The sequence below is a fragment of the Denticeps clupeoides genome, chromosome 1 (assembly GCF_900700375.1).
Source record: "Denticeps clupeoides chromosome 1, fDenClu1.1, whole genome shotgun sequence".
In the NCBI taxonomy this organism is placed as follows: Eukaryota; Metazoa; Chordata; class Actinopteri; order Clupeiformes; family Denticipitidae; genus Denticeps; species Denticeps clupeoides.
The window spans coordinates 15,971,020-15,994,685 of NC_041707.1; the positions used below are offsets into that span (position 1 = coordinate 15,971,020).

General features: G+C 43.5%; 2 protein-coding genes across 5 annotated transcripts; both read left to right on the plus strand.

The window, feature by feature from the left end:
• Positions 1-4,311: 4,311 nt before the first annotated feature.
• Positions 4,312-7,381, plus strand: nfkbil1 (nuclear factor of kappa light polypeptide gene enhancer in B-cells inhibitor-like 1). Its single transcript, XM_028990057.1, has 4 exons — positions 4,312-5,460; positions 5,568-5,680; positions 5,779-5,896; positions 6,708-7,381. Exons 1-4 carry the CDS (start codon positions 5,145-5,147, stop codon positions 7,295-7,297), a joined length of 1,137 nt encoding a protein of 378 aa, XP_028845890.1. The 5' UTR covers positions 4,312-5,144; the 3' UTR covers positions 7,298-7,381.
• Positions 7,382-8,057: 676 nt separating this feature from the next.
• atp6v0a2a (ATPase H+ transporting V0 subunit a2a) lies at positions 8,058-23,549 on the plus strand. 4 transcript variants are annotated; one of them, XM_028986972.1, is made up of 21 exons: positions 8,058-8,330; positions 8,586-8,776; positions 9,535-9,613; positions 12,521-12,618; positions 14,152-14,289; positions 14,437-14,534; positions 15,343-15,469; positions 15,761-15,843; positions 16,460-16,553; positions 16,694-16,906; positions 17,974-18,124; positions 18,693-18,832; positions 19,015-19,172; positions 19,283-19,373; positions 19,549-19,667; positions 20,278-20,488; positions 20,662-20,781; positions 21,332-21,445; positions 21,523-21,640; positions 22,277-22,448; positions 22,610-23,549. In XM_028986972.1, exons 2-21 carry the CDS (start codon positions 8,660-8,662, stop codon positions 22,710-22,712), a joined length of 2,544 nt encoding a protein of 847 aa, XP_028842805.1. In that variant the 5' UTR covers positions 8,058-8,330; positions 8,586-8,659; the 3' UTR covers positions 22,713-23,549. The 4 variants fall into 4 exon arrangements, with proteins under 4 accessions (XP_028842805.1, XP_028842823.1, XP_028842830.1 ...); XM_028986990.1 differs by having other exon boundaries at positions 15,812-15,843; XM_028986997.1 differs by lacking the exon at positions 8,586-8,776.
• Positions 23,550-23,666: the final 117 nt, after the last annotated feature.

Here is a 23,666-nt window from a genome sequence, read left to right on the forward strand (position 1 = left end):
CAGAATCTAAAAGACGGCGAAAGAAGGGAAGGAACTGTGAGATAGTAGAGGGAAGGGAACTTGTGTGTGTGTGTTTCTGCTGTGTGTGGTCCACGGAACACCTTTCTGTTTATTCTGGTTTGTTTATTTCTTTCCTCCTGACGGTGCACGTGGGGTGCGGAGCAGCAGCTGACCCAATGCAAGTACACCTGACACAAGGGGGATTTTCTGCAGGAACAGGTGAAGAAATCCCAGAGCCGCTCCGTCCATTCTGACTGCCACCGACGCGCAGGAGGAACAAAGATTTTCGATTTCACGCGTGACACAGTGTCGGTGTTATTTCGTGCTGTGGTTGGAATAAAACCTGTTCGTGAAAGTGAAGTGATTATCATTGCGATACACTGCAGCACAGCACACGATGACACAACGAAATGTGTCCTCTGCTTTAACCATCACCCTTGGTGAGCAGTGGGCAGCCATGACAGGCGCCCTGGGAGCAGTGTGTGGCACCTCAGTGGCACCTTGGCGGCTCAGGTTTCGAACCTGCAACCTTCTGATTACAGGGCTGCTTCCTAGGCCACCACTGCACCATGTTCAAGGTTTTGCATTTATGTGCATTGGTCTTCAGAAGCCCAGAAGGAGCGACTGACTGTTTTCGTTATACTGAATTGAATGTGAAATTTGAAAGTTATTCAGAAAAAAGAAATCATTAGATGTGATGTTATCTATTGAATCAGTTTTCACTGACAGGAAGTGCTTGGCGCTCTTGTGCTCAACAGCTGTGTAGATCTACCACCATCTAGATAAACACCCCATGCGGTAAGCATCAGACGGCTTCATACCGCTACGGGTGCTTATTTGAAGGAGATTTCGGACAAGATTTGCAAAGATGTAAAGGAGATTTAGGGGGGACACTTGATCGCACTTCAAAGATTTCATGGTGTGACAAAGAATCAGGGGTATGCCATGGCTGAGTTTGCAACACTTCAAAGCAGCACATTAAATGAATAAGTTGATACTGATATGTGAAACTAAGTCCCACCAGGCCTCCAAAATTCAACTCTTCAAGGGTATGTGTCGCTGGCATGACATGTACCCAGAACCATGCAGCAATTACAATTTCTTTTTGCAACCAAACCGTCCCATTCTGATCACGGTGCACTAAACGTCTGTCAGACAAGCGCCTACATGCCTGCTAATCCACAGCGGGAAATTCACAAGAATCACACGAATGTCCCAGTATCTGACAAGTCGGAAAGATGGATTCTCGATACTTTCCAGGGATCTGGTCTGCTCGAAGCCCCATTTGGACCGCTGTCTGTCCTGCTAATATGTGTTTGTGAAGTGGTAAATGGACTGGCGCTATGATGCGTATTCTCACTCCGGATCAAGGTCTGTGAGTCGCCGCTGCCGCTGCACCGGGTTTCACGGCAAGTTAAGGGCCCTTTCATGTTCCTCCATTTTGCCACCTATCCCAGTCCAGCGACAGACCCACCAGCTCCCCACTGTGCCGGGTAGTAAACGGAGACTCCGTCGGAAGACAGATCTAATTTTCAGCGTGGATTGCCCGAGAGCTCCATTTCATTAGGAGAAAGGGCTTTCCCCCTGGTGTGCCGACCTCAGATGGAATATTTCTGGTGGGTTTTTGTTCCTCGGGAAGCTGAGAATCCTGTTGCCCTTTCAGCTTTTGTTTGCTTTGGTATCAGGGCTCTAAGTGTGCCATCAACTCCTCTCTTCCTTGGGTAAAGCAGAAAAGGGCTGTTTAATGAAGACAGCGCAAACTAAAGGCTAAAGGGACAAGCGTCACCTATGGTGCCGCTTAGCATGACAATAGGTCCTTCTAAAGGAAAACCCACAATGTAACGAATCACACTCCGTCACCTACCCCTATAATTAATGTTTAATGACAACGGGGGGTTGAGTTAAAAAGGGACAGATACGTATTGGAGGATGTTAAAATAAAGAATGATGTAGAAAGGAGACCTAAGGAAGGTACAGCTGTGGATTCCTGGCCTGGCTGCACGCCACAGTGCCTAACGGGGAGGTAAGAAGGTGTCGCCCCACCCTGCCACGCCTGCGTGAAGATGGTGATCCACGAAAATGGGTTTCCCTCCTTGACAGCCTCCTTTTGTCGCGGTGGATATGCAGTTGGGTCAACCTTGCTCTATTGTTGGTCAATGATGGGTGGGAGAGGTGTGGATGCTGCCCTTGGCTGGCTCGTGTTCACATGAATGGAGGTGAATTAAAATATCTCTGCGCACAATTACCGAAACAGACCGGCCATTCTGAGATGCTGAAGCATACGCCCATTTTTCCTGAATGCCCGGTTCTTTGCCCTGTTGGTCAGCTTTTTGCATGGGTGTATCAGTGAAGAACTGACCTGTGTGACTTTGTTCTGCGTTGTGTTTACAAATGTTCTGCAAAAGCTTCCAGCTTTCCTGCCTACATGGCACGGATAATAATGTAGCTATGTCCTGAAATTCATGTTAAAAACTTGACAATTGTACAATTGCATTTTATTGCATATTATAAATACAAATTTATCATCATACAATGAACTTAATTCTGAAAATGCAATTGTGTCTGATGCATGATATGACATCTCATCAAGGAACAGGGGTATTGATTTTATTCAATTCTTTATTCAGATGTTCTTGAAGACTATAATGACAGGAATCTGGGAGAAAGAATGATCAGAATGAAATGAGATTGTTAAAGTCACAGAATGTTTTAACCCTGTAGCCTGCATCTTAAACCAACCCAATAGCAAAACCAGACCAGGTAAGAAACACGTGGGGAAGGGATTCTTTCCCTTCTCCTCCTTGAGAACAATGGTGTGGAGAAGGTGGCCTCAGTCCAGAAGTTGCAGAAAATCCCCTTAGACAACACATTTACCTTCCTGCTTGATCTTCACTTACCCTTCCCTTCCTAAAGCCCCATCTTGAAGCTCCTGGAGGCGGTTTAGAGGAGCAGCGAGTCCTGGCCAGGCAGGATAGGGGTCGTGAAGGTCTGGAGTACAGGTTCCTGTCCAGGGATATCCTGTCTTTCAACAGTATTGGTCGGAGCCATCACCCCCACAGAGACGGACCCTGGCAGCTTCCCTGACCCCCAGTGGAGTGTTTTGTTTGTGGGGGCCAATCTGATGAAGATTTAGGAGACCCACACGTCCTCCACAGTCTGTCAGCGAATCGGACACGAGGCCTCAGCAGAAGCCGACCTCAGACAGTTCCTGTGTCAGGGGGAAGTACAGGTCAAAGGCAGTAATTTAGCGCACAAATTGGGGATGCGCACGCATGCAGGACGACAGCTGACAAATTCATCAGGAAAGCCACCGAAGAGAAGCGGGACCATTCATCATCTGGAGAAAGGTGTGTATGTGTCTCTGTGGAAGGGTGGTGCTTGGATGAGCATGAAGACATTATCAGGAGAAGCACGTTGCTTCCGTTGATGGCAGTGCTGGAGGTCTGGAGGTTTGTCCGGATCTCAGGAATTGCAGTTTGAGACCTTGTCCAATGAGGACCATCGCTCCTTTGGGGACACAAAGCTGCCCTTCAGTCTTGTCTCTATCTCGCTTATTGTGCTGAGGCCTCCCACACCACCCACCCGCACTGTCACAGAGCTAAATGAAGCCCTCTGTTGCAGCGGCACCCTCAGCTGTGCCCATTCAAAGAGTCTTACAGCATCCTGTCAACACACACACACACACACACACACACACAGAGGAGGCGGGATAAACACTCTGAGGCGTTGGGACATTTGACTTTGTGGTACCTGTATGTTGTCATTCCCTCTTACATATGTCTATACGTAAGTTAAGTAGATGGTCCTGAAAGGTAATTCTCATGAATTATATCATTTTCAACGAGATGCAGTGGCGACCTGCCGATTTTGACTTATTTATGTGTTTAATCCCAGTTACAATATATAGATATTGTTGAAGGAACCTTTGTAGATGATCTCGTAACTGGCAAACAGATATCAACTATGTTCGTTTTTATATGCTGGGATTACCACACACATGCACAAACACCCTCACACACACATTCTCACACTCTCAATCTCTTCTTTCCTGACAGGTGCTGCAGTGACAGGACCTCCAGGGCAGACAAGAACCACAGTAGCACCCTTTCCATTATATCCTAACTCAAGCATTTTAGGCAGTAGGCCTAAATTGTATCATCCCAGTATTAACACATTATTGGACTTAACACAAAATGACCAGGATCCCCATTTCTCTGTTGCTGGAAAAAATACCTGACATTCGTTTGGAAATTCATTTCAAAATTTCCAAACGAATGTCAGGTATTTTTTCCAGTGACACAGAAATGCATCCCAAAAGATGATTATCAGAGTGTAGTTACTGATGTTATTTCTTATGTTCTTCTTATCTGTTGTGTTAGCATCAATTCACAGAATGACATAGACATTCCAATTCCGTGTACAGAAACAATGACAGGTTAGGGTTTTTACAGGCCTTGGTGCACATCTGGCACTTCATTGTGTCTTTTGCTTGGCTGGAGGCAGCTGTTGAGCTTGTGTCACAGGCTGATGAGGGATATGGACTGTTCGAAAGAAAAAAAAAGTGACGTGATTGTCATCGTGATACACTACAGCACAGCACACGGTGACGCAACGAAACGTGTCCTCTGCTTTTAACCATCACCCTTGGTGAGCCATGGCAGGCGCCCGGGGAGCAGTGTATGGGGGACGGTGCTTTGTCAGTGGGGTCAGATCGGGATTCGAACCGGGATTCAGTTCGACATGCCCGCTAATTTCTTAACTTGAAAGCACGTTGTAAGTCGCTCTGGATAAGGGCGTCTGCCAAATGCCGTAAATGTAAATGAACAAATATGCGACACTATTCTCGCTTTAGGGTTGGATGAAGACAACAAATGGTCAGATTGTACAGATGCGCCTGTTAGTGCTGGGACTGCGCGCTTTCAAATACTAATTAATCGAACTCTACTGCCACCTACAGGATAGAGAGGGAATCTAGTCAATGGCAGGAACAAAAGCGTGCGGAACCAAGATGAATGGGTTATGTTTTCCATCCGGTCCTCCTCCCAGAGGACCAACTTCCGTGTCCGTAAAATGCTGCAGTTATAAACTGAATGGGGCGCTGTCAATGTTTTGAACGCTTTATTGACGATCGAATGACATGCTAAATGTTCTTTTGCGATCTCTCAAAACAACGACGACGGGGCAACATGCTTTCGCGCCACCAAAAGCGTATTTTGCGGTACGTGGAAGAGGGCAGCCTCCTGAAGTTGAAGTCGTACCTGCGAAAACATGCGGAGGTCGGGCCCAACTTCTCGGCGGGCAGGAGGAAGAGGAGCCCTCTGCACCTGGCCTGCCGCCGTGGCGACGACGCCGTCCTCAGGCTGCTGCTGAAGCACGGCGCCGACCCGCTGCGGACGGACCGCCGCGGGGACACCCCGCTGCACCTCGCCGCCGAGCGGGCGCGGAGGCGCGGCCGATCGGGTAACGTGGCGTCCTGGCGCCAATTCCTCCCAGTTCCTGCTATGATTGGTTGTCTTTGCTTCACGGTGATCCTGATCATTCTCCGTGATCTCCGATATGCGCTGAAGCCTATGAAGACCTGGTGGTGCCCCTCTGTGACTACTGTCCCGGGGCAATGGAGGTGACTAACCATGCTGGCGTGACGCCCCGCAGCATACTGCAGAGGCTGCGGCTTCCACAGGTCTGTGCATCTTCAAAAAATGACCAAGAGTTAGAAGGTTGTGAAGGAAAAGTCACTGCGGTTCAACCTTTTCTGCAATGTCATGCTTTTGGGCGTAGGGACCGTCTGCAGCAGGTGAGGACTCTCCATTCGAAACTGATGCGGAGAGGGAGTGGAGAGAGAAACTGCTGGGAGAGTGCCAGGATGAGTTCACCGAGACCTTCGGCCGCTACGACGGTAAAGAGCCACACTTGTAGCTGAGTATTTTCATTTTCAAATGCACACAAGGAACACAAACATATTGAAGTCAGTGGGGGAGGAGCATCTATTTAAAACAAACACCCTGTGCTGTTGAAATGCCTGCACTGCTATTGGTGATGGGAGGAGTAATCTGGAATCGGACCAGATTCGGGGCTCAAAGCCAAGAGAACTGGAATCTGGTTCCAAACTCTTGAGGGGTAAGAATGACCCATTTCTCATCAAGAATAACCTCAGAAAATGTTAATCTGGCTTTATTTTTTATTTGACCAAAATTCAAGTGTACTTATTGTTGGTCGTATTTTATGGGGGAGCAATAGAGCATTATCAGTGGGTAGATAATGTACACAATCTACATAGTAGACAATAGATATTGGGGGTGTTCACCATTGTCCTGTTCACCAGCTCCCCAATCAGAGGAACGTTTAGATCAGGGATCACCAGCCCTGGTCCTTGAGGGCACCAGTTCTGCACATCTTAGATCATTCCATGTTCCACCACACCTCATTCAACTCAAGAACTGTATTATAATGAGTACAGTGACCCCTGGTTTAGCTCTTCTTGGACAAGGATGTAGGATTCATGAGAGCTGTTGCGCTTCATTGTAAATGTTAGAATATAAAAACTTAATTAAACATTCTCTCCAAGATAAAAAAAAAGTCATTTCTTGTTTTGTCAGTCTATTTCTGTAAATCCTGAAGATAAACCTGAAGTGACATAAATGAACATGTCCCATGTGCTACATCTATGATAGCCACATCTTTTTTTTTTTTTTTTTACACTGTTTCAGATGACTTCCTTCTAAATAACGAGGATACTGAAGAAGATTTTGTGGACTGGGCAGAGCGCATCAGACAGCAGTATGTGGCTAAGCAGCGTGCTCGGGCACAGAGGGAGGCAGCTGCTTCGACCAGTGGGAGAAAGAGGAAGGATAAGACAGAGAAAGAAGCTCAGAGTCACAGGGAGGTTCTCAGTCGGTTAGAGCAGGAGCACAGGCAGTACCTAGAGAGGGCAGCTCGGAAAGAGCAAGAGATTCGGCTTGTGAAGAGGAGGCGGTATGAGGAGCGCTACACGGCCACATTTCATGGCAACGACGTTGCCACAGCAACAGAACAAGCTAAACTTGGCTATGCAGACATCCCCTGGCCAGTGCCCCGTGGCACAGTGGAGGAGATGGTGGAGGTCATGCTGTATGGCATCAACCGGAATGATGCTCCAAACTTCCGGAAGCTTCTCCGGCAGCAGCAGGCCATATGGCATCCGGACAAGTTCACTCAGCGCTGTGGTGACCGTTTGGATGACAAAGAGAAGCAGATTATAATGGACACAGTGACTGCCCTGTCTCAAGAGCTCAACAGGCTTGCTCAAAACCTCAGGTGATGCTGAAAGGATGACAAGATTTTCATTGTGGTGGCTCAGGATCAATTTAATGTGCAATATTTTAATAAACACAGTTAATCAAAGCATTAGTTAATTTCCTTTTATGGTCTTATGCTTTAATGAATATGAATGAATTTGCAATGAATTGTTTATTATTTATTTACAGTTATTTGTCTCTGACACTAAATCTCACACTAAAAATGTTATATGATTTGAATTGTTAATTTTTACTCCATTTTACTGTCTCAGATCACTGTAGACAATGTGAACGTTGTGAATGATTTTTACATCACGTCTGTTTCATGCCTTGTAAAACGACTTCTTATTGACCTAAACAAATCACTGGGTCGAAATAGTATGTTCCACAAATGTCTTTAAATTCTCGCCCTGTTAAACAAAGGACAGGCAGATGGTTGGTCCTTCTTCTCTAACGGGGTACAGCATAAATAAATAGATGCTGGGGTTGCCAGATACAGGACTATCCCCGGAAAAAGTTTGTACCGTTTGTCCCAGTTGAAAATTCTGATTCCTACTGTAAAATGGTGTTCAGAATTGTAATTTAATTTAACGTTATGTACTAAAACACAGTAAGAATTGATAACAGAAATACTTGCTGTAAGTCTAGTATATGGATTATTTTAGACCTACAGAACAGACTATTTGGCATTTGCAAATACACAGTGCAGAAGTAGTAATGACTGTGTTTTTACACGTTTTCCTCGCTGTAACAGCAGAAATATATTAGCTGGGCACTTCAGGCCGCAATCACGCCTCTGTCTCGGCCCTGGTTGTCTGAACAAGCGCAGAACGGACGAGGGGGGATTTTTGCGCCACATCTGGCAGCCCGAGGACGCACTCTGTGGAGCTGCCAGGATTCCGTGCGGATAAATCGGCCAGGATCCCGCGCCGCGCTCCGTTTTTTCTTATCAGCCAAAAATCTGCCAGCGGTTCGATTTTTAGCCGGGCGCCAGATCGCCTGCCAGCGGGGCCCGTCTCCTCGACGGGAATTTGAATGAGCCGACATCCATTAAAGGTAGCCCGCGCGCAACGTGTCACATTGTCACATTGTCACCGGTCCTGATGGGTTAACCTGGTTGGCAATGAGCACATTTCTGGTGGCATGTCGTTGTATTGTCGAGTCGCTTGAAACGCGGGAGGAAGTTTAGACGACAGGGTCGGGGTGGTGCGATGGACGGATTCCGCTCCTCCACGGGCTCCGTGGAGAACGGAGTGGGGTTTGTGTGAATTATTCCGCTGGGATGCGTCACCGCATTATCTGTGCCGTCAGCCAGGTGAGGTGTGAAATACCGAAGGCCGGAGGCGACCCGTCGGCTGCAAGGTGGCTGCTGGAGGAGAGATAAGATGGGGCCGGGCTTTCGGAGCGAGGAGATGTGCCTGGCGCAGCTGTTCCTGCAGTCCGGCTCCGCGTACGACTGCGTCGGCGAGCTGGGGGAGATGGGTCTGGTCGAGTTCCGAGACGTAAGTAACATAGACCGGCTCCGGGGCGGATTTAAACTGGCGTTTGGTGGGGTCACGTGGGCTTCGGATCGTCGGATGGCAGGAGTGCCGGATCTGAGCAGGATAACGCGGGCCGACAGGTTCGTGTGCCGTGCGCATTAACGAGAGCCGGATCAATTAGGTGGGCGAAATTAGAACGCACCAGTGAACTGGGCTGCGACAATGTTAAAAGCCCCTGTTCCTGCCCCACCCGCGGGGGTGTGGAATATGGGGTCTGGCGACAAGCTTCGTTCATTTTCTCCATCCCTGCTGCACACAGTTCAGCATTTTAGAGTTTTAGGAAGGCTTCACCTTTAATATATATGGTATAGGGTGGTAGAGGCCTAGTGGTAACACACTCGCCTATGAACCAGAAGACCCAGGTTCAAATCCCACTTACTACCATTGTGTCCCTGAGAAAGACATTTAAGACTGTCCCTGTAACTACTGATTGCAAGTCGCTCTGGATAAGCGCGTCTGATAAATGTAAATATGGTATGCTTAACATAGACTGGATCTAACATTTCTTTAGTGTAATATAAAAACTTAAAAACTACCCCTGATCATTTGTTCACAGCAATGGATAGATTTTTTGTATATTATATTTATATGCTAATCATCATAGTGATTACTGAGTATTATTTACATTTTTTTTACAGTGGTGGTAGAGTGTAGTGTACAGTGCAGGACAGAGATACCGACAGATTCCATCTCAGAAACCTTCTCTCTGTCTTCTGTAGCTCAACCCCAGCGTCAGCTCCTTCCAGCGTCGCTTTGTCAACGAGATCAAGAGATGTGAAGAGATGGAGAGGATCCTGGGTAAGGGCATTCATGTTTTTATCTTCTAATAAATAGAAATGACCAGATGTTCTATAATCTACTATGGATTCAGTGGTTATTGTAAGTGAGAGTGGGAACTTTGAAATAGAAATCAAGCACATACCACACGTCCTTTTTTAAAATGCATGAGAATGAATCAATAGCGAAATGAAATTAATAGGCTGGGTAGTTAGTTTGGATTTCCTATCCTCCCGGCTACATGCCATCCTGTGCCAGTGACTTGACTGCTCATGAGGCCTCTTGTGTTTTTCTTTCCTGTGATAAATACCGTAGACGTTGAATTCGTACTGGTCAATTTCAGTCAAATTAACCATAAGATTTTCCCAACATAGTGCATCTATTTTTTTTAAATGATCTACCCATACCTAATCTCCAGATAAGTCCTCACTTTATATGTTAAAGTCAAAGTGAACTTTATTGTCATCTGACCATATACAATTACACAGAAAGACAGAATTGTGAAGCTTCACGCACTCAGTCTGCAAAAGAACATTTAAACACACAACACAACAATGTCAAAGTAATGTATTATATAACATATATTATAATAGTAATTATGATAATACTAATACAGCAGCAAAGTGTGAAGTGGTACAATGCTTTTGTGCGGTTTGTGGCTGTGTGTAAGTTCTGGACGCTATTATAAAAATTGCACTTTGTGAGATTATTTAACATTAATACCCCCTATACCGCCTATGGTCTATGGTCCAGCAGTGGCTAGAAACGGTGAAATGTTTAAAGAGCACTTTGGCCATTCTGCTTCGCCGTTCAGAGAGCGGCATCTCAGACGGTCAGATCTGGAATGTCTTCCCTTATGTCGACATAAGGGGAAAGGTTACCTCCCCTTTGTCTGCCCAGAGAATTTCCCACCCCTCCCCTAAAAAACTCCACCAACCGTCATTGCTTCCAAACGTGTGAAGCGTTGCAGGTGTTCGGTGATTGGATGTGAAAATGAGAACAAGTTGATTTTTTTTAATTCCGTCATGCGAGACGCTGTATTAGATTTTTTTCTGGAAAAACGCGACACGACTTCCTGTTTGCGCCCAACATTGTGGTTGATGAATGGTGTTGATGACGCGAATGCCCCCAACTTCTATAGACCGCTCCCCTCCTTATCCTGCCTCTCTCCTCCTCATTTGCATTTAAAGCTACCGACACTGAAACGCCGCATTCTGAAATCTCACTGAAATCTCATCGTGTGACTGGCTAAAAGTGTCTGTAATTCTGCACCAAGGCTGAATTTCAGGAAAGAGACTTCAAATATAGGGTTAGGGGACGACTGATAGCTGTATTAATTTTAAAAAATCATAATAAGGGACCTTTAAGGCTTGAGAGGTGGTTTGAGGTGATGTGGAGACAGCCTGTGGGTAAAAACTGTCCATCAACCTGGCAGGTCTGTTGAAGATAACTGTCAAAGAGTTATGTTGCTCCAAGCCAATCTGCAGGTTACAGGGCTCAGTCTCAGTTTTGCCAGAATAGTTGGCTATTTGGTGATAGTTAATTGTGCCCCATGCAGGTAACAACAGTTTTAAAAGGGAACAGGACAGAGTGCCAGAGTATCATTTTCTTCGTTGGGAGCGGTCTCCTTTTTTAATCACATGAACAAAGGACTGTGCCTTCCATAGGATGTTGTGACTTTCTGTGATCTCCATGACCTGTGTTCTTTATGATCTGAAGATGTTTCAGCTAGATAGCTTAGACGGAGTGAACGAGATTTGGGCCACAACTGCAACAACAGAAGCTGTTTCATCCAGCATCAGCAGATCTAGTCCTGATATGGGTGATGGCTCCATAATAGCGCACATCTGGAATACACATGACATGATTCAAAGGACATTTTTAGTAGACCCATGTAAATTGAGGTAAAGAGGATGCTGATTGCAGACCAACAAAGGGACTGGGTCTGTGATCCGCTGAGCATAACACACAGAGGCTGTTTTTTCTGGCAGTTTCCCCTACACCTTTCTCTTGACAGATGGGGTGAAATATGTCTCGTCCTTCACCAAATCCACAGCAGAGAAGCCAATTAGACCTCCTCCTGGAAACTGCTGAGTGTACAGTTGGGTGTTAGCGTCATTGATCATGCAATGTCTTGCACATTTGCCAGAACAAATTGCTACAGTACCACATGAGGAACACGCATAGGCTTAATTATGTGCATGAAACATGTTCATGCAGCACTTGTGTTAGATGAAGGCATGGCCTAAATTATATTAAACATTTTGCTTTTATGTAGGTCTTAGTGTTCCCCTAAAACTGTATCTGAAGTCTCATTCCGAAATTCAGACTTGGTGCAGAATTACAGTCACATTTAGCCAGTCTCACAGTGAGGACATGCCGCTTTGTTGTGTGTCACTTTAAATTCAAACGAGGAGGATCGAGGTGGAACGAGGAGTAGGGCGGCCTATAGATGTGATCGGGCATTTGCGGAAATGACGTCATCAACAACATTCATCAACTACAATGTTTGGCACAACCAGGATGTTGTGTCGCAATTTTTCCAGAAAAAAACATTTAACCGCTGTTTCTTCCGAGTCTCGCGTGACGAAACATTTCAATCACCAAGCATCTGCAATGCTTTACACGTTTTCAAGCCATGATGGTCAGTGGAGCTATTTTTAGGCGAGCCGTGGTCCCTGAACGGCGAAGCAGAATGACCAAAGCACTTTTTATACATATCACCATTTCTAGCCTCTTCAGAACCATAGACAGGCAAGGGGAACTAATATTAATGTTACATAATCTTAAAAAGGGAAATTTTCATAATAGGGGACCTTTAAAGCATTAAAACCTATAGATTGTCTGTCTGTTTTGTACATATAATATAATGTTTGTATAGTTGTATCATTAAACAATACTAATTTTTTTTATCTTTTATTTGGACAGCATATCTTCTGAGAGAGATCAAAAAAGCAAATATTGCAGTTCCAGAGACTGATGATAGTCCAGTTGCTCCTGCACCCAAACATGTCCTGGAGATCATGGTATGTGTCTTATTGTATACAGTATATTTTAGAGTTAAAATCGGTATTAAATTAGTGAGAATTATCTGGTGTTTTCTGTTTAACGTTTTTTTTACCATTATGCTTAATAGAACAAACAGAACAAATGAAAATGTGTAGCTTTTACTATGAATTTCTGTTAAATATATAACACACGCAGAGGTGGACAAAGTACTCACATTCATTATTAAGTGAAAGTATAACCACCACTGGTGAAAAGTGAAGGTCGAACAGTCAAATTTTTACTCAAGTTACAGTACTGAAATACAGGGACAGTGGTGGTCTAGCGGGTAAGGAAACAGACCCATAATCAGAAGGTTGCCAGTTCAAATCCCAAACCGCCAAGGTGGGCAAAGCACCGCCCCCACATACTGCTCCATGGCTGCCCACTGCTCACTCAGGGTATGGGTTAAAAGCAGAGGACACATTTCAGTGTGTGCACCGTGTGCTGTGCTGCGTCACATGTGACAATTAACCACAAATATTAAAAATACCTTTTCTTTCACTGCATGTTTGCATCATTGGCACGACACATGAAAAAAACGAATTCCTCTGACTAGCTTGTAAAACCGCTAGAAAAAAGAAATTGTTAAAATATACAGAATGAAAGTAATCTGTTTATAATCCAACCAACACACGTGCACCAAATGTAAGATGACAGCTCTTTTTTTTTCTTTGTCAACTATTTACACATATTATATAGACATAACATTGGATTCATGTCCGTGTAGCTCCATTTTTACATGCTAACATTATAAATTACAGTTAGCAGAGAAGCTTTACCTCGGTGGTCAAAGTCATTTCACTGGCCATTTTGGACACGTTAATGTTATTTCTATCTAAAAGACAACTTAATGGCAAACTTTCACTTGTAGCTAATTAAATGTTTACATACCTAAATATGGTTGGAGGGAGAGTTTTTGTAGGGCATTATATAGTTGGTTTTAGTCAGACACAGCACAGATTTAAGACGAAATTAATCTCTGTTGTAAATTTGACCAAGATATGGCCAACTTTGATCAAATATTTGATCAAGATATTGCCAAGGGTGTCCAGCAACTCGCATTGCAGAGATGTTTACTTTATTTTACGGTTACAGATTATGTCAGACGTGATGTGAAAGTACCCTAATGATTACTGATGGGCTGTCATTTAGGAATAAACCAATCACAAAAAAAATCTAGTTTACTTTTAATTAAAAGTAACTAGTAGTGAGACCTTTGATAGAAACATAGTGAAGTAAAAAGTTCGATATTTGTCTTTCAAATGTAGTGACACCATAGTCATAAATTCACCCAAAAAATACTACTCAAGTGAAGTACAGCTACTCAAGTAAATCTACTTTGTTACTGTCCACATCTGAAGTCATCTGACTTCTATATGTTGCTCTGGATTAGAGCGTCTTCCAAATGCTGTAAATGCTGTAAATGTAAGAATGTATTCTTTTAGCATGTCTGCAAGGATCCTTTATGTTGATGGTTCTTTGAGGGTCATTCTGTCCTTTTCATTTTGCAGGAGCAGCTACAGAGGCTAGAGGTAGAGCTGAGTGAGGTGGCCCGGAACAAAGAGAAGCTCCAGCGGAACCTTCTAGAACTGACGGAGTACACGCACATGCTACGCATCACGCACACCTTCGTACACAGCCGCACCAGGGTGGGTTCAGTTCCACTTATTTGTTATTATTGGGCACTGCATGTGTAATAACAATGCACAAGTATTTTTAAATGTAGGGGAAAGTGTGTTATTTGACATTGAGTAAATTTTACACATTGGCCCATTAACCGCCTTGTTCTATTGTAGCATGAAGCACTAGGACCACAGTATGAAGAATTCCCATCTCTGGAGACAGAATCTGTTACTGGCTGCACCAGCATGCAGAGACTGGGAGCCAAACTGGGGTGAGCAATGCGAGGATGTGTGCAGATATAGAGAGACACAGAATCACAAACCTGGCCGCGGTGTGCACTAGCAGCTGGCGTCTGGGGCTCGGGTCGAAGACGCTTGGACTGGGAGTGTGCTTCCGCGAGGGAGGGTGAGCAGGCGCGGTTGTGGTCTGGAGTGTGATGGACGCCGCGGCTTCTCTTCATGATCGCTGGGGTCCGGGCGTTGGAGAGAGAAGATGGGAAACTGACCTAAGTGTAGTGTTAGTGGATGCGGCTGGCTGTAAACGTGAGCAGGCGTGGTTGGTCTCAGTGGAGGATGCAATGTCAAAGGCTGGGCTTGGTTTTGGTCAGAAAAACGGGTCTGTAACATCTGTGGCAGATGAAAGGAAAAAGGGCGATGCAAAAGGCGTAGTCAGGTCAAAAACTTTGATGTGAGGCTTGGTCAATCAGTATACAGTATACAGCCACTTTATACTGTGTGTCATGGCCTAGTGATTGGACGGTAGCCGTGACACACAGAGATAGAACGGACATGAAAGTCCTTTTATATTAGAATATACATAATGAAATAAAAAAAATAACAGTGGCGTGGCTGTTAGCAACATGGCGTCACACCTCTGCCCCACAGTTACATACTCTCCCTATGTTGGGTCAGGTTATTTCCTGTTTCTCCAGTTTACTCCTGAAATCCAAAGGCACATACACTGGGTAGTGCTCAAGATCGACCATGGGTGTGACTGTGAATGTGTGTGTGTGTGTGTGTGTGTGTGTGTGTGTGTGTGTTTGTGGCGAACACAGGGTCACTAGTCCCACAATGTTACAGGTTTGTTTCGGGCCTCATCCAGAGGGTGAAGATGGAGGCTTTTGAGCGTATGCTGTGGAGGGTGTGCAAGGGATACACCATTCTCAGCTATGCTGAAGTGGATGAGAGCCTGGCTGACCTTGACACGGTGAGTGACAATCTTACAGAACTGCTCTGTGTGATATCAAAGGAGTAACAATACAAATCCTAACTATAATGAACCATATCGTACTCTTAGTCACCTCAACTTCACAGCAAGAACAATTCTACAAGTAAATTAAATAAGCCTAGCGCAGAGTGCTGTTCTTGTGTAGAAGAAATCTGAAAGACTCAGTTCAAACTTTATTTGACATTTGCTACAACACATTTGTGTACATCTATAATATCAACAAGGAATGCATAATGTACAAACATTCATCCTTTTGTATCTGGTTTTCAGGGTGAGATAAGTAAAAATGTTGTATTCCTCATTTCCTTTTGGGGAGATCAGATTGGACAGAAGGTTCAGAAGATCTGTGACTGGTGAGTTTTTCTTTTTGCACTGAGGGGTTGAATGTGTACATTATATATAGTCCATTATATCTGATCATAATTTTGATTACTAAAAACTGGGTCATGTACTCTCCCCGTGTGTGGCAAATTGAACCTTATTAAATAGAAGAAAACACTAAATAACTTAAATGATCTTTATAATAACAAAGTCACAGGTTCAAACCCCAATTACTACCATGGTGTCTCTGATTTGCTGAATTGCTCCAGGGGAACTGTCCCTGTAACTACTGATTTTAAGTAACTCTGGATAAGGCCATAAATAAAACAAGTACCTATTTATGAGTCCCAAAGGACTTTTTAGCATATTTTTCTCTCTAAATAATTTGCAACATTTGATCAGATAAATCAAATAACTGGACAGGATTGCAAAGAGAGAAATATTGGTATACTGCCTATGGTGAGTGGAAGTATATGAAAATTAGAAACTGTTGGTGACAATTTATCACTTAGAGCTACCACATAAAAACAACAGAGGAAAAGCAGGCACACATTTTTGTGATTTATTTTTATTATTTTTTAGCCTCATTGTAGTATTTTTATATGCACAACCTGTATTAGATGTGCTGTTAATGCATCTGTTCTATAGTTACCATTGTCACCTTTACCCCCATCCTGAGAGTGATGAGGAGCGGGCAGATGTAATGGATAGTCTACGGACGCGCATCCAGGACCTCAACAATGTATGTTATTTGTGATTAAGAATTTTCCCATCATTCTTAACCAGCAAAGAAATTGACAGTGTCCCTAATGTTGTTGCATTAAATAAAAGAATCACGTGTGACAAATTGCACCTCTCTGTTTTTCACAATGATCCCGTCAGGTACTACGCCGCACTGAAGACTACCTGAAGCAGGTACTGCACAAAGCATCAGAGTCGGCCTACTCCTGGGTGATTCAGGTGAAAAAGATGAAGGCTATATACCACATCCTCAACCTCTGCAGCTTCGATGTCACGAACAAGTGTCTGATTGCCGAAGTGTGGTGTCCTGTCAATGACCTTGCTCACCTCCGGAGGGCACTGGAGGAGAGTTCAGTGAGTTCCCCTAACCACTTTCCGGGAGTGTGAAATGTACCTTTCCTGTTGTGGCAGATCTCTAACCCTGTAAATATGTGTTTAGCTGGGGGTGCTAGTAATGTTAGGATATTTCAGAGGTGTCTTAAAACATACTGCACTGGGATTGTCAGTTCAGCTAGATTCTAGAATATAGTGACAGACACATTCATCATTTAAACATTCCTTATTAAGGCAAGGGTACAAAATGAGTTGGGATTTGCCCTATAACCAGGCCTAATAGTGATCCCTCGTACATGTGGCGACTGTGCTTTTCAGGCAGTGGCACCCTGGAACAACTTGCCACATTGATTGCGCACTGCTGTCTCAATGCCTCATAAAACAGCTAAAACGTTTTCTTTTCACTCTGGCTTTTAATCAGAGCTGAACAACTTTTGTTTTATGTTTGTCTTGCTTTTACGGCATTCCCTATATGTGTGTTTGTTTTTTACGTTATGTTTTATACTTTGTTCTTGTTTGGTTTTTTTTATCCTGTTTTACTTTGTCTTATTATTGTACAGTGCCCCGCTCTCGGCACGGCCCCGTGACCACGTGTCGTTCAGCGAGTCGACGACGCCCACGGTGGGGATGGTCAGCCAGCTGCTGAGCCACCACCAGGCGCTGAAGTTCGACAAGAACATCACATTTTTTTGGGGGGGGGCAGTGGTGGCCTAGCGGTTAAGGAAGTGGCCCCGTAATCAGAAGGTTGCCGGTTCGATTCCCGATCCGCCAGGGTGCCACTGAGGTGGGATTGAGCAAAGCACCGTCCCCACACACTGCTCCCCGGGTGTCTGTCATGGCTGCCCACTGCTCACTCAGGGTGATGGGTTAAATGCAGAGGACAAATTTCACTGTGTGCACCGTGTTCTGTGCTGCTGTGTATCACATGTGACAATCACTTCACTTTACTATCTATGATAAGTGTCTATGATAAGTGCTTTATAAATAAATTTCTTACTTACTTACTACATAATGACTTCAGTGTCCAAGACTGCTTTTACCACCTTGCTAATGGTTTTACTCAGATTTGCTGTTTCGTTATCTTTCAGCGGAAAGGTGAAGCCCCTGTGCCCTCATTTGTAAACCGCATTCCTAGCAGTGATACTCCCCCTACTCTCCTCAGAAGCAACAAATTTACCTCTGGCTTCCAGAGCATCGTGGAGGCCTATGGAGTTGGAGATTACAGAGAAGCAAGTCCAGGTAAGCATGTTGTTAGGAGACTGCAGATGCACATGGCAATTCAGAGATTCCACGTATTTATCATGACCATACAACAGCTCTTAAAAGCACCAGAAAACATCAACTCCAATGTCTCAGTGCAGCAGCCTCAAATGCACTGTCACTTGAGACCTGTAAGAATAAAACTGGATGGTAAATCATGCAGCTCATAATAATATTTGTTTCGCCACAGATCGTGGAGACAGACCACTAACTGATAAACACAACCTCTTCTCAATTAAGGCAGGAGGGTAGACTAGACACTACAGGACATTGGAAAGCAAGCAGTAACTATTTCTCCAGCACAACATCGAGATCAATCTAGACAATCACTTCACTTTCAATGAAGAGTGCTACAGAAAACTTCGCTCAAGTTTCAGGGTGAAATGAAAAATGAACTAATTGCTTCAGAATGTGATTTACTTGTTAGTGACAAAGCATTTGAAACTTTGCTTTCTAGTAATTTTTATACTACAGTTTTTCCACAGTTTTTTCATTTCAATAACTTGTCTTGCCTGACAATTTTAACAGTTGCTTTTCTCTCTGTCAGCTCCATACACCATCATCACCTTCCCCTTTCTTTTTGCTGTCATGTTTGGAGACCTTGGTCATGGTGCAATCATGGCTCTGTTTGGCCTCTGGATGGTGCTGAGTGAAATGAGCCAAAAACAGAGATGCTCACGAAACGAGGCAAGGGGGTTTTCTGCTATGGTTATGAACTTTTATATAAAAATGCAATTGAATATTCATTTTTAATCTGAGACTTATATATGACCATCACTCACTAGGCTAAACAAGGACTGAGATAAACTGGGAAGTGTAAAGCTGTGGTAACATTTAATTAATGCTTGTCCCTTTATGTATGATCTCAGGTCTGGCGAATATTTTTTGACGGACGCTACATCATCTTAATGATGGGACTGTTCTCTATTTACACTGGCCTCATTTACAACGACTGCTTCTCCAAATCCCTCAACATCTTTGGCTCTGGCTGGAGCGTTCATGCCATGTTCACACAGCAGCAGTGGACGTGAGTTACAGAAACACTTTGTAATTTTTGTATCTGCACAAAGATGAGCTAAAGAGCACAAACTGAACTCCAGTGCTCAACAACTGAACCTATTTTCTCATGTTCTGCAGAAATGAAACCTTGAAAACAAATGCTTTGCTCACCCTTGATCCCAACATCTCAGGGGTTTTTAATGGACCCTATCCAATTGGCATTGACCCTGTGAGTAAATGCACAATCAGAAATGAGTAAAACTGTATTGTTTATTGTTCTTAAATCATCATATTCAGTGCATCTCTATCAGTAATGTCAGTAACGTGTGTAGAGAAAAACACATTGGAAAGGCATAACCAGTTCCCCATGAAAACAGTATGGTCTCTTTTTGTTTGTTCTTTAGATTTGGAATATGGCCACAAATCGCCTTGCCTTCTTGAACTCCTATAAGATGAAGATGTCTGTGATTATTGGAGTCATCCACATGACCTTTGGGGTGGTGCTGAGTGTCTTTAACCATCTGTGAGTATGCAGGTTGACTGTATATACAGTAGAGACATAAATTATTAGTCCCCCCTTAATTAGACAGCACTCTTGATTTCTTCATGAAAATGTTATGTTGGAAACAAATAATCTATGAATAAGACTGAGTGCAAAAAAGAGACAATCAAAGTATTAGACCCCTGGCCATTAATAGTCAATAGTGGTCCCTTTCTGAGCCACAACTGACAAAAATCTATTAGAGTGGTTCTTTACCAGGTTGGCACAGGTCTCATGAGGGATTTTAGTCAATTCTTCCATGGTTTAAATCACATGATTTCCGAGCATGGACATTCACTTTGAGCAGCCGCCACAGATTCTCAATAGGAGTGAGGGCTGGGCTCTGTGCAGGATACTCCAGGATCTTGGTTTTGGTACCCTTGAACTGTTGGACTAATTTCGATGTATGCTTTGGATTGTTGTCTTGCTTTGGGTTGTTGTCAGCCTAGACCACGGGAAGATTTTTGCATAATGTCATGCACTTGAGCAGCCCTCACATTATAGCTTGTACTATTGTTTTACCTGTAATGTTTGTTTTTTCCTGTTCTCTTTCTCGTTCCCATGTCCTTGTGCTTTCTCTCTGTCATTGCAGACATTTCCGTCAGATGTATAAGCTGTACCTGCTCTTTCTTCCCGAACTGCTCTTTCTGCTCTGTCTTTTTGGATACCTGATTTTCATGATTTTCTACAAGTGGCTGGCCTTCTCTGTGCAAGAGTCCTACTCTGCCCCCAGCATTCTCATCCACTTTATCAACATGTTCTTAATGCAGGGGGTTGCCACCTCATCGCTCTATCCTGGACAGGTCAGTCACCTAACAGAATATACATATACGATTAAATATACAACAAAATATTCCACATCCACTTGTATTTACTGCAACAATATAAACAAAAAATGACTTGTGACATGTTATGGATAAAATGTATACAGTTTATGTAACCAACAATAAATGTGACTCTGGTTGTACTTTTACAGACAGGGGTGCAGGTCTTCCTACTAGTGGTAGCTCTGTTGTCGGTACCTGTGCTGTTGCTAGGGAAACCACTTTACCTGTACTGGCTTCACCATGGTGGGAAAAGCTTGGGCGCACACAGGGTGAGTATTAATATTCATGTGTATTTGTGTGATAAATAGATAAAAAGTGAAAGTGAAGCGATTGTCATTATGACATGTTCAACCATGAGAGGCCCCCGGGGAGCAGTGTGTGGGGACGGCGCTTTGCTCAGTGGCACCTTGGCGGCTTGGGATTCAAATCGCCAACCTTCCGATTATGAGTCCATTTCCTTTTCTGCTAGGCCACCACTGCCCCTGATAGATAGAAAGTATAGTGGCATGGTGGTTAGCAACACTGTTGTAAGTTTGCAACATTTGCATACTCTCCCCAAATCGGCACAAGTTTTTCCAGTTTCTTCCCATTATCCAAAGGCATTCTCATTTGGTGAATTGGCAACTCTGAATTGTCTGGGCTGTGGTGGGCTGGCACCCTGGGGTGGGCTCCATGCTGCCACAACCATGATTAGGATTAAGTTGTTATAGAAAGTGATGGAGAGATTGATAGGTACTTCGTCACTCATGCTTAATTAGATTTAGAAGATGTGCTTTAAAATGAAATAATCATGAATTGATTTTTTTAATGCCCATGTAGGGTTATGAGCGAGTTCGACGTGTGAGTGAAGAAGACTTGTCCCCATCCATTGTTCATGATGAGGAGGAGGCACTTGGTGATCAAATGACTGGCAGAGAAGCTGGTCCTCAGGAGGTTAGTACCCCTATTGCACTGACAAACAGTTTATCACAGTATTCAGACTGAATGTGTGTGTTTTGGCTGTGTGACAGTTTGACTTTGGGGACGTGTTCTTGCACCAAGCCATCCATACTATCGAGTACTGCCTGGGCTGCATTTCCAACACAGCCTCTTACCTGCGGCTATGGGCTCTGAGCCTTGCACATGCTCGTGAGTGTAACATCAATCCTCTCCAACTCCTCTCACACTTAAAATCAAACATGCATAGTCATGAAAATAATGTTAATAATGACAACTGTGACCTGAATTTCAGTAGCTGCCACCAATGTGAAGCAAAATTACATTTTACATTTCTTGGCTCTTAGTGATCACCTTGATGCAGAAAACTGTCCAGTAATAGACAGTGATTCAGTTACAAGTTGAAGAAATGACCCCCCTACCAATACATTTACATATATGCCCACACTGAAGGGACAATTTTGCATTGCTATTTAAGGTGTATTGGAGGGATTTGCTAATGTCATGTTTAAAGAGTCTGATATTTTAATTAGTACAGTATTAGAGGTTCAAATCCCAGGTTCAAATCCCACTTACTACCATTGTGTCCCTGAGCAAGACACTTAACCCTAAATTGCTCCAGGGGGGGACTGATGATTGTAAGTCGCTCTAGATAAGGGCGTCTGATAAATGCCTTAAATGTAAATGTAAATGTATTAGATCAGTACAGTATTTATTTCTGATAATTCATAAGTCTTAAGTTCACAAGTATTGGGCCCTAAATCTCTATACACATGATGATTACTGAGATATGTAACCTTTTGGTATATCTTTCTGCCTGTGTAACAGAGCTGTCAGAAGTGCTATGGGCGATGGTGATGCGGGTCGGTTTCAGGATTGGCTCCAGACTGGGCCTGCTCTTTCTGGTTGTAGCATTTGCTGTGTTTTCTGTTCTCACTGTCTCCATCTTGCTCTTGATGGAGGGCCTCTCTGCTTTCCTACATGCACTGAGGCTGCACTGGTGAGTATGTCCACATCAAGTTACACAGCCATGGCTCTGTTCATGGTCAGAAACTGACCCAAGAAACTATTACAGCAGTGGCCCATGGTCAGGCAATTGAATCCATTACAAAAACATGCAACTCTTGTTGCTTATTAAGGTTTGTCTTTCTTCTCTTGCAGGGTTGAGTTTCAGAACAAGTTCTACAGTGGGACTGGGGTCAAGTTTGCTCCTTTTGACTTCTCCCTGATTCCCTCTGTCTTAGAACAGGACGGCTTACTCTAATCTCCCCAAGGAACTTTTGTACTGAGCTGGATGTCCATGGCTGAGGTGGTTGCTGACATGCTGCTGTTTCTCCCTATCAAGATGTTTTATATATTTAGACAAAATGGGCCACATCAATGCCTTTGACATCCATATCAATCAAATCTCAGATTTATGAGCTCTTCAGACTGGTTACTGGTTGGCATTTTATATGGAAAACCTTTAATGTCTCAAGGAGTCTAACATTACTGTTCTTAATATTCTATGATTTTCGGATCTTAGCTAATTTGGGGGTTTTAAACATAATAAATATAAAATATTTCACACACTATTATGTTTAATCAAGGTCATATCAAATTCTAAAGTGCCATATGTATGTTATTCAGTGGGCCGGTTTCAGTGCAGCATTGAATGTGATTGTACTTCAGTAAATGAAGATTTATTCTTTCATTGCCATATACAGACTGAGACGTAGAAAACTAACCTTGACACCTTTACAAAAAACAATTGTTCAATTGCTCTGTAACTGGACTGAAGGCATACACTTATTTTCGTTAAAAGCACTGACTAAAGACAAAAAGTTGTGCAAGTGTTTTCATAAAAGGGAACAGTAGCAAAAGAAACTGTGATATACGGTTGCACATTTTGTGGTTTCATACGAATTTCAAGGGTGTTGCTTTTCCATGTTATTTAATTGCATCTGGAAGCTAAAATATATTGATTTTCATGATTTGTGTCACTGGTGTTTAAATCACATCTATATTTTAAGACCTCTTGTGGTTCTTAAAGTAATAATTTTGGTCTGTTGTCATGATCATCACTTACAGCAAATAAAGTTAACATTTGAGTATGAAAAAACTCTCACAATTAGATTAAACAGAAGGCTCATAAGGCTGCAGGAATCAGTGTTCTACTCACTTTTCACATGTATCGCTGCATATGGAATCACTGTCATTGTCCTCATTTATACAAATG

Coding starts and splice junctions, on each gene's coding strand:
- nfkbil1 (XM_028990057.1), top strand. CDS start 5,145: ATGTTCTTTTGCGATCTCTCAAAACAACGACGACGGGGCAACATGCTT. Junction 5,461..5,567: donor GCGGAGGCGCGGCCGATCGG/GTAACGTGGCGT, acceptor TATGCGCTGAAG/CCTATGAAGACCTGGTGGTG. Junction 5,681..5,778: donor AGAGGCTGCGGCTTCCACAG/GTCTGTGCATCT, acceptor TTTTGGGCGTAG/GGACCGTCTGCAGCAGGTGA.
- atp6v0a2a (XM_028986972.1), top strand. CDS start 8,660: ATGGGGCCGGGCTTTCGGAGCGAGGAGATGTGCCTGGCGCAGCTGTTC. Junction 14,290..14,436: donor TCGTACACAGCCGCACCAGG/GTGGGTTCAGTT, acceptor GTTCTATTGTAG/CATGAAGCACTAGGACCACA. Junction 18,833..19,014: donor AGAGATGCTCACGAAACGAG/GCAAGGGGGTTT, acceptor GTATGATCTCAG/GTCTGGCGAATATTTTTTGA.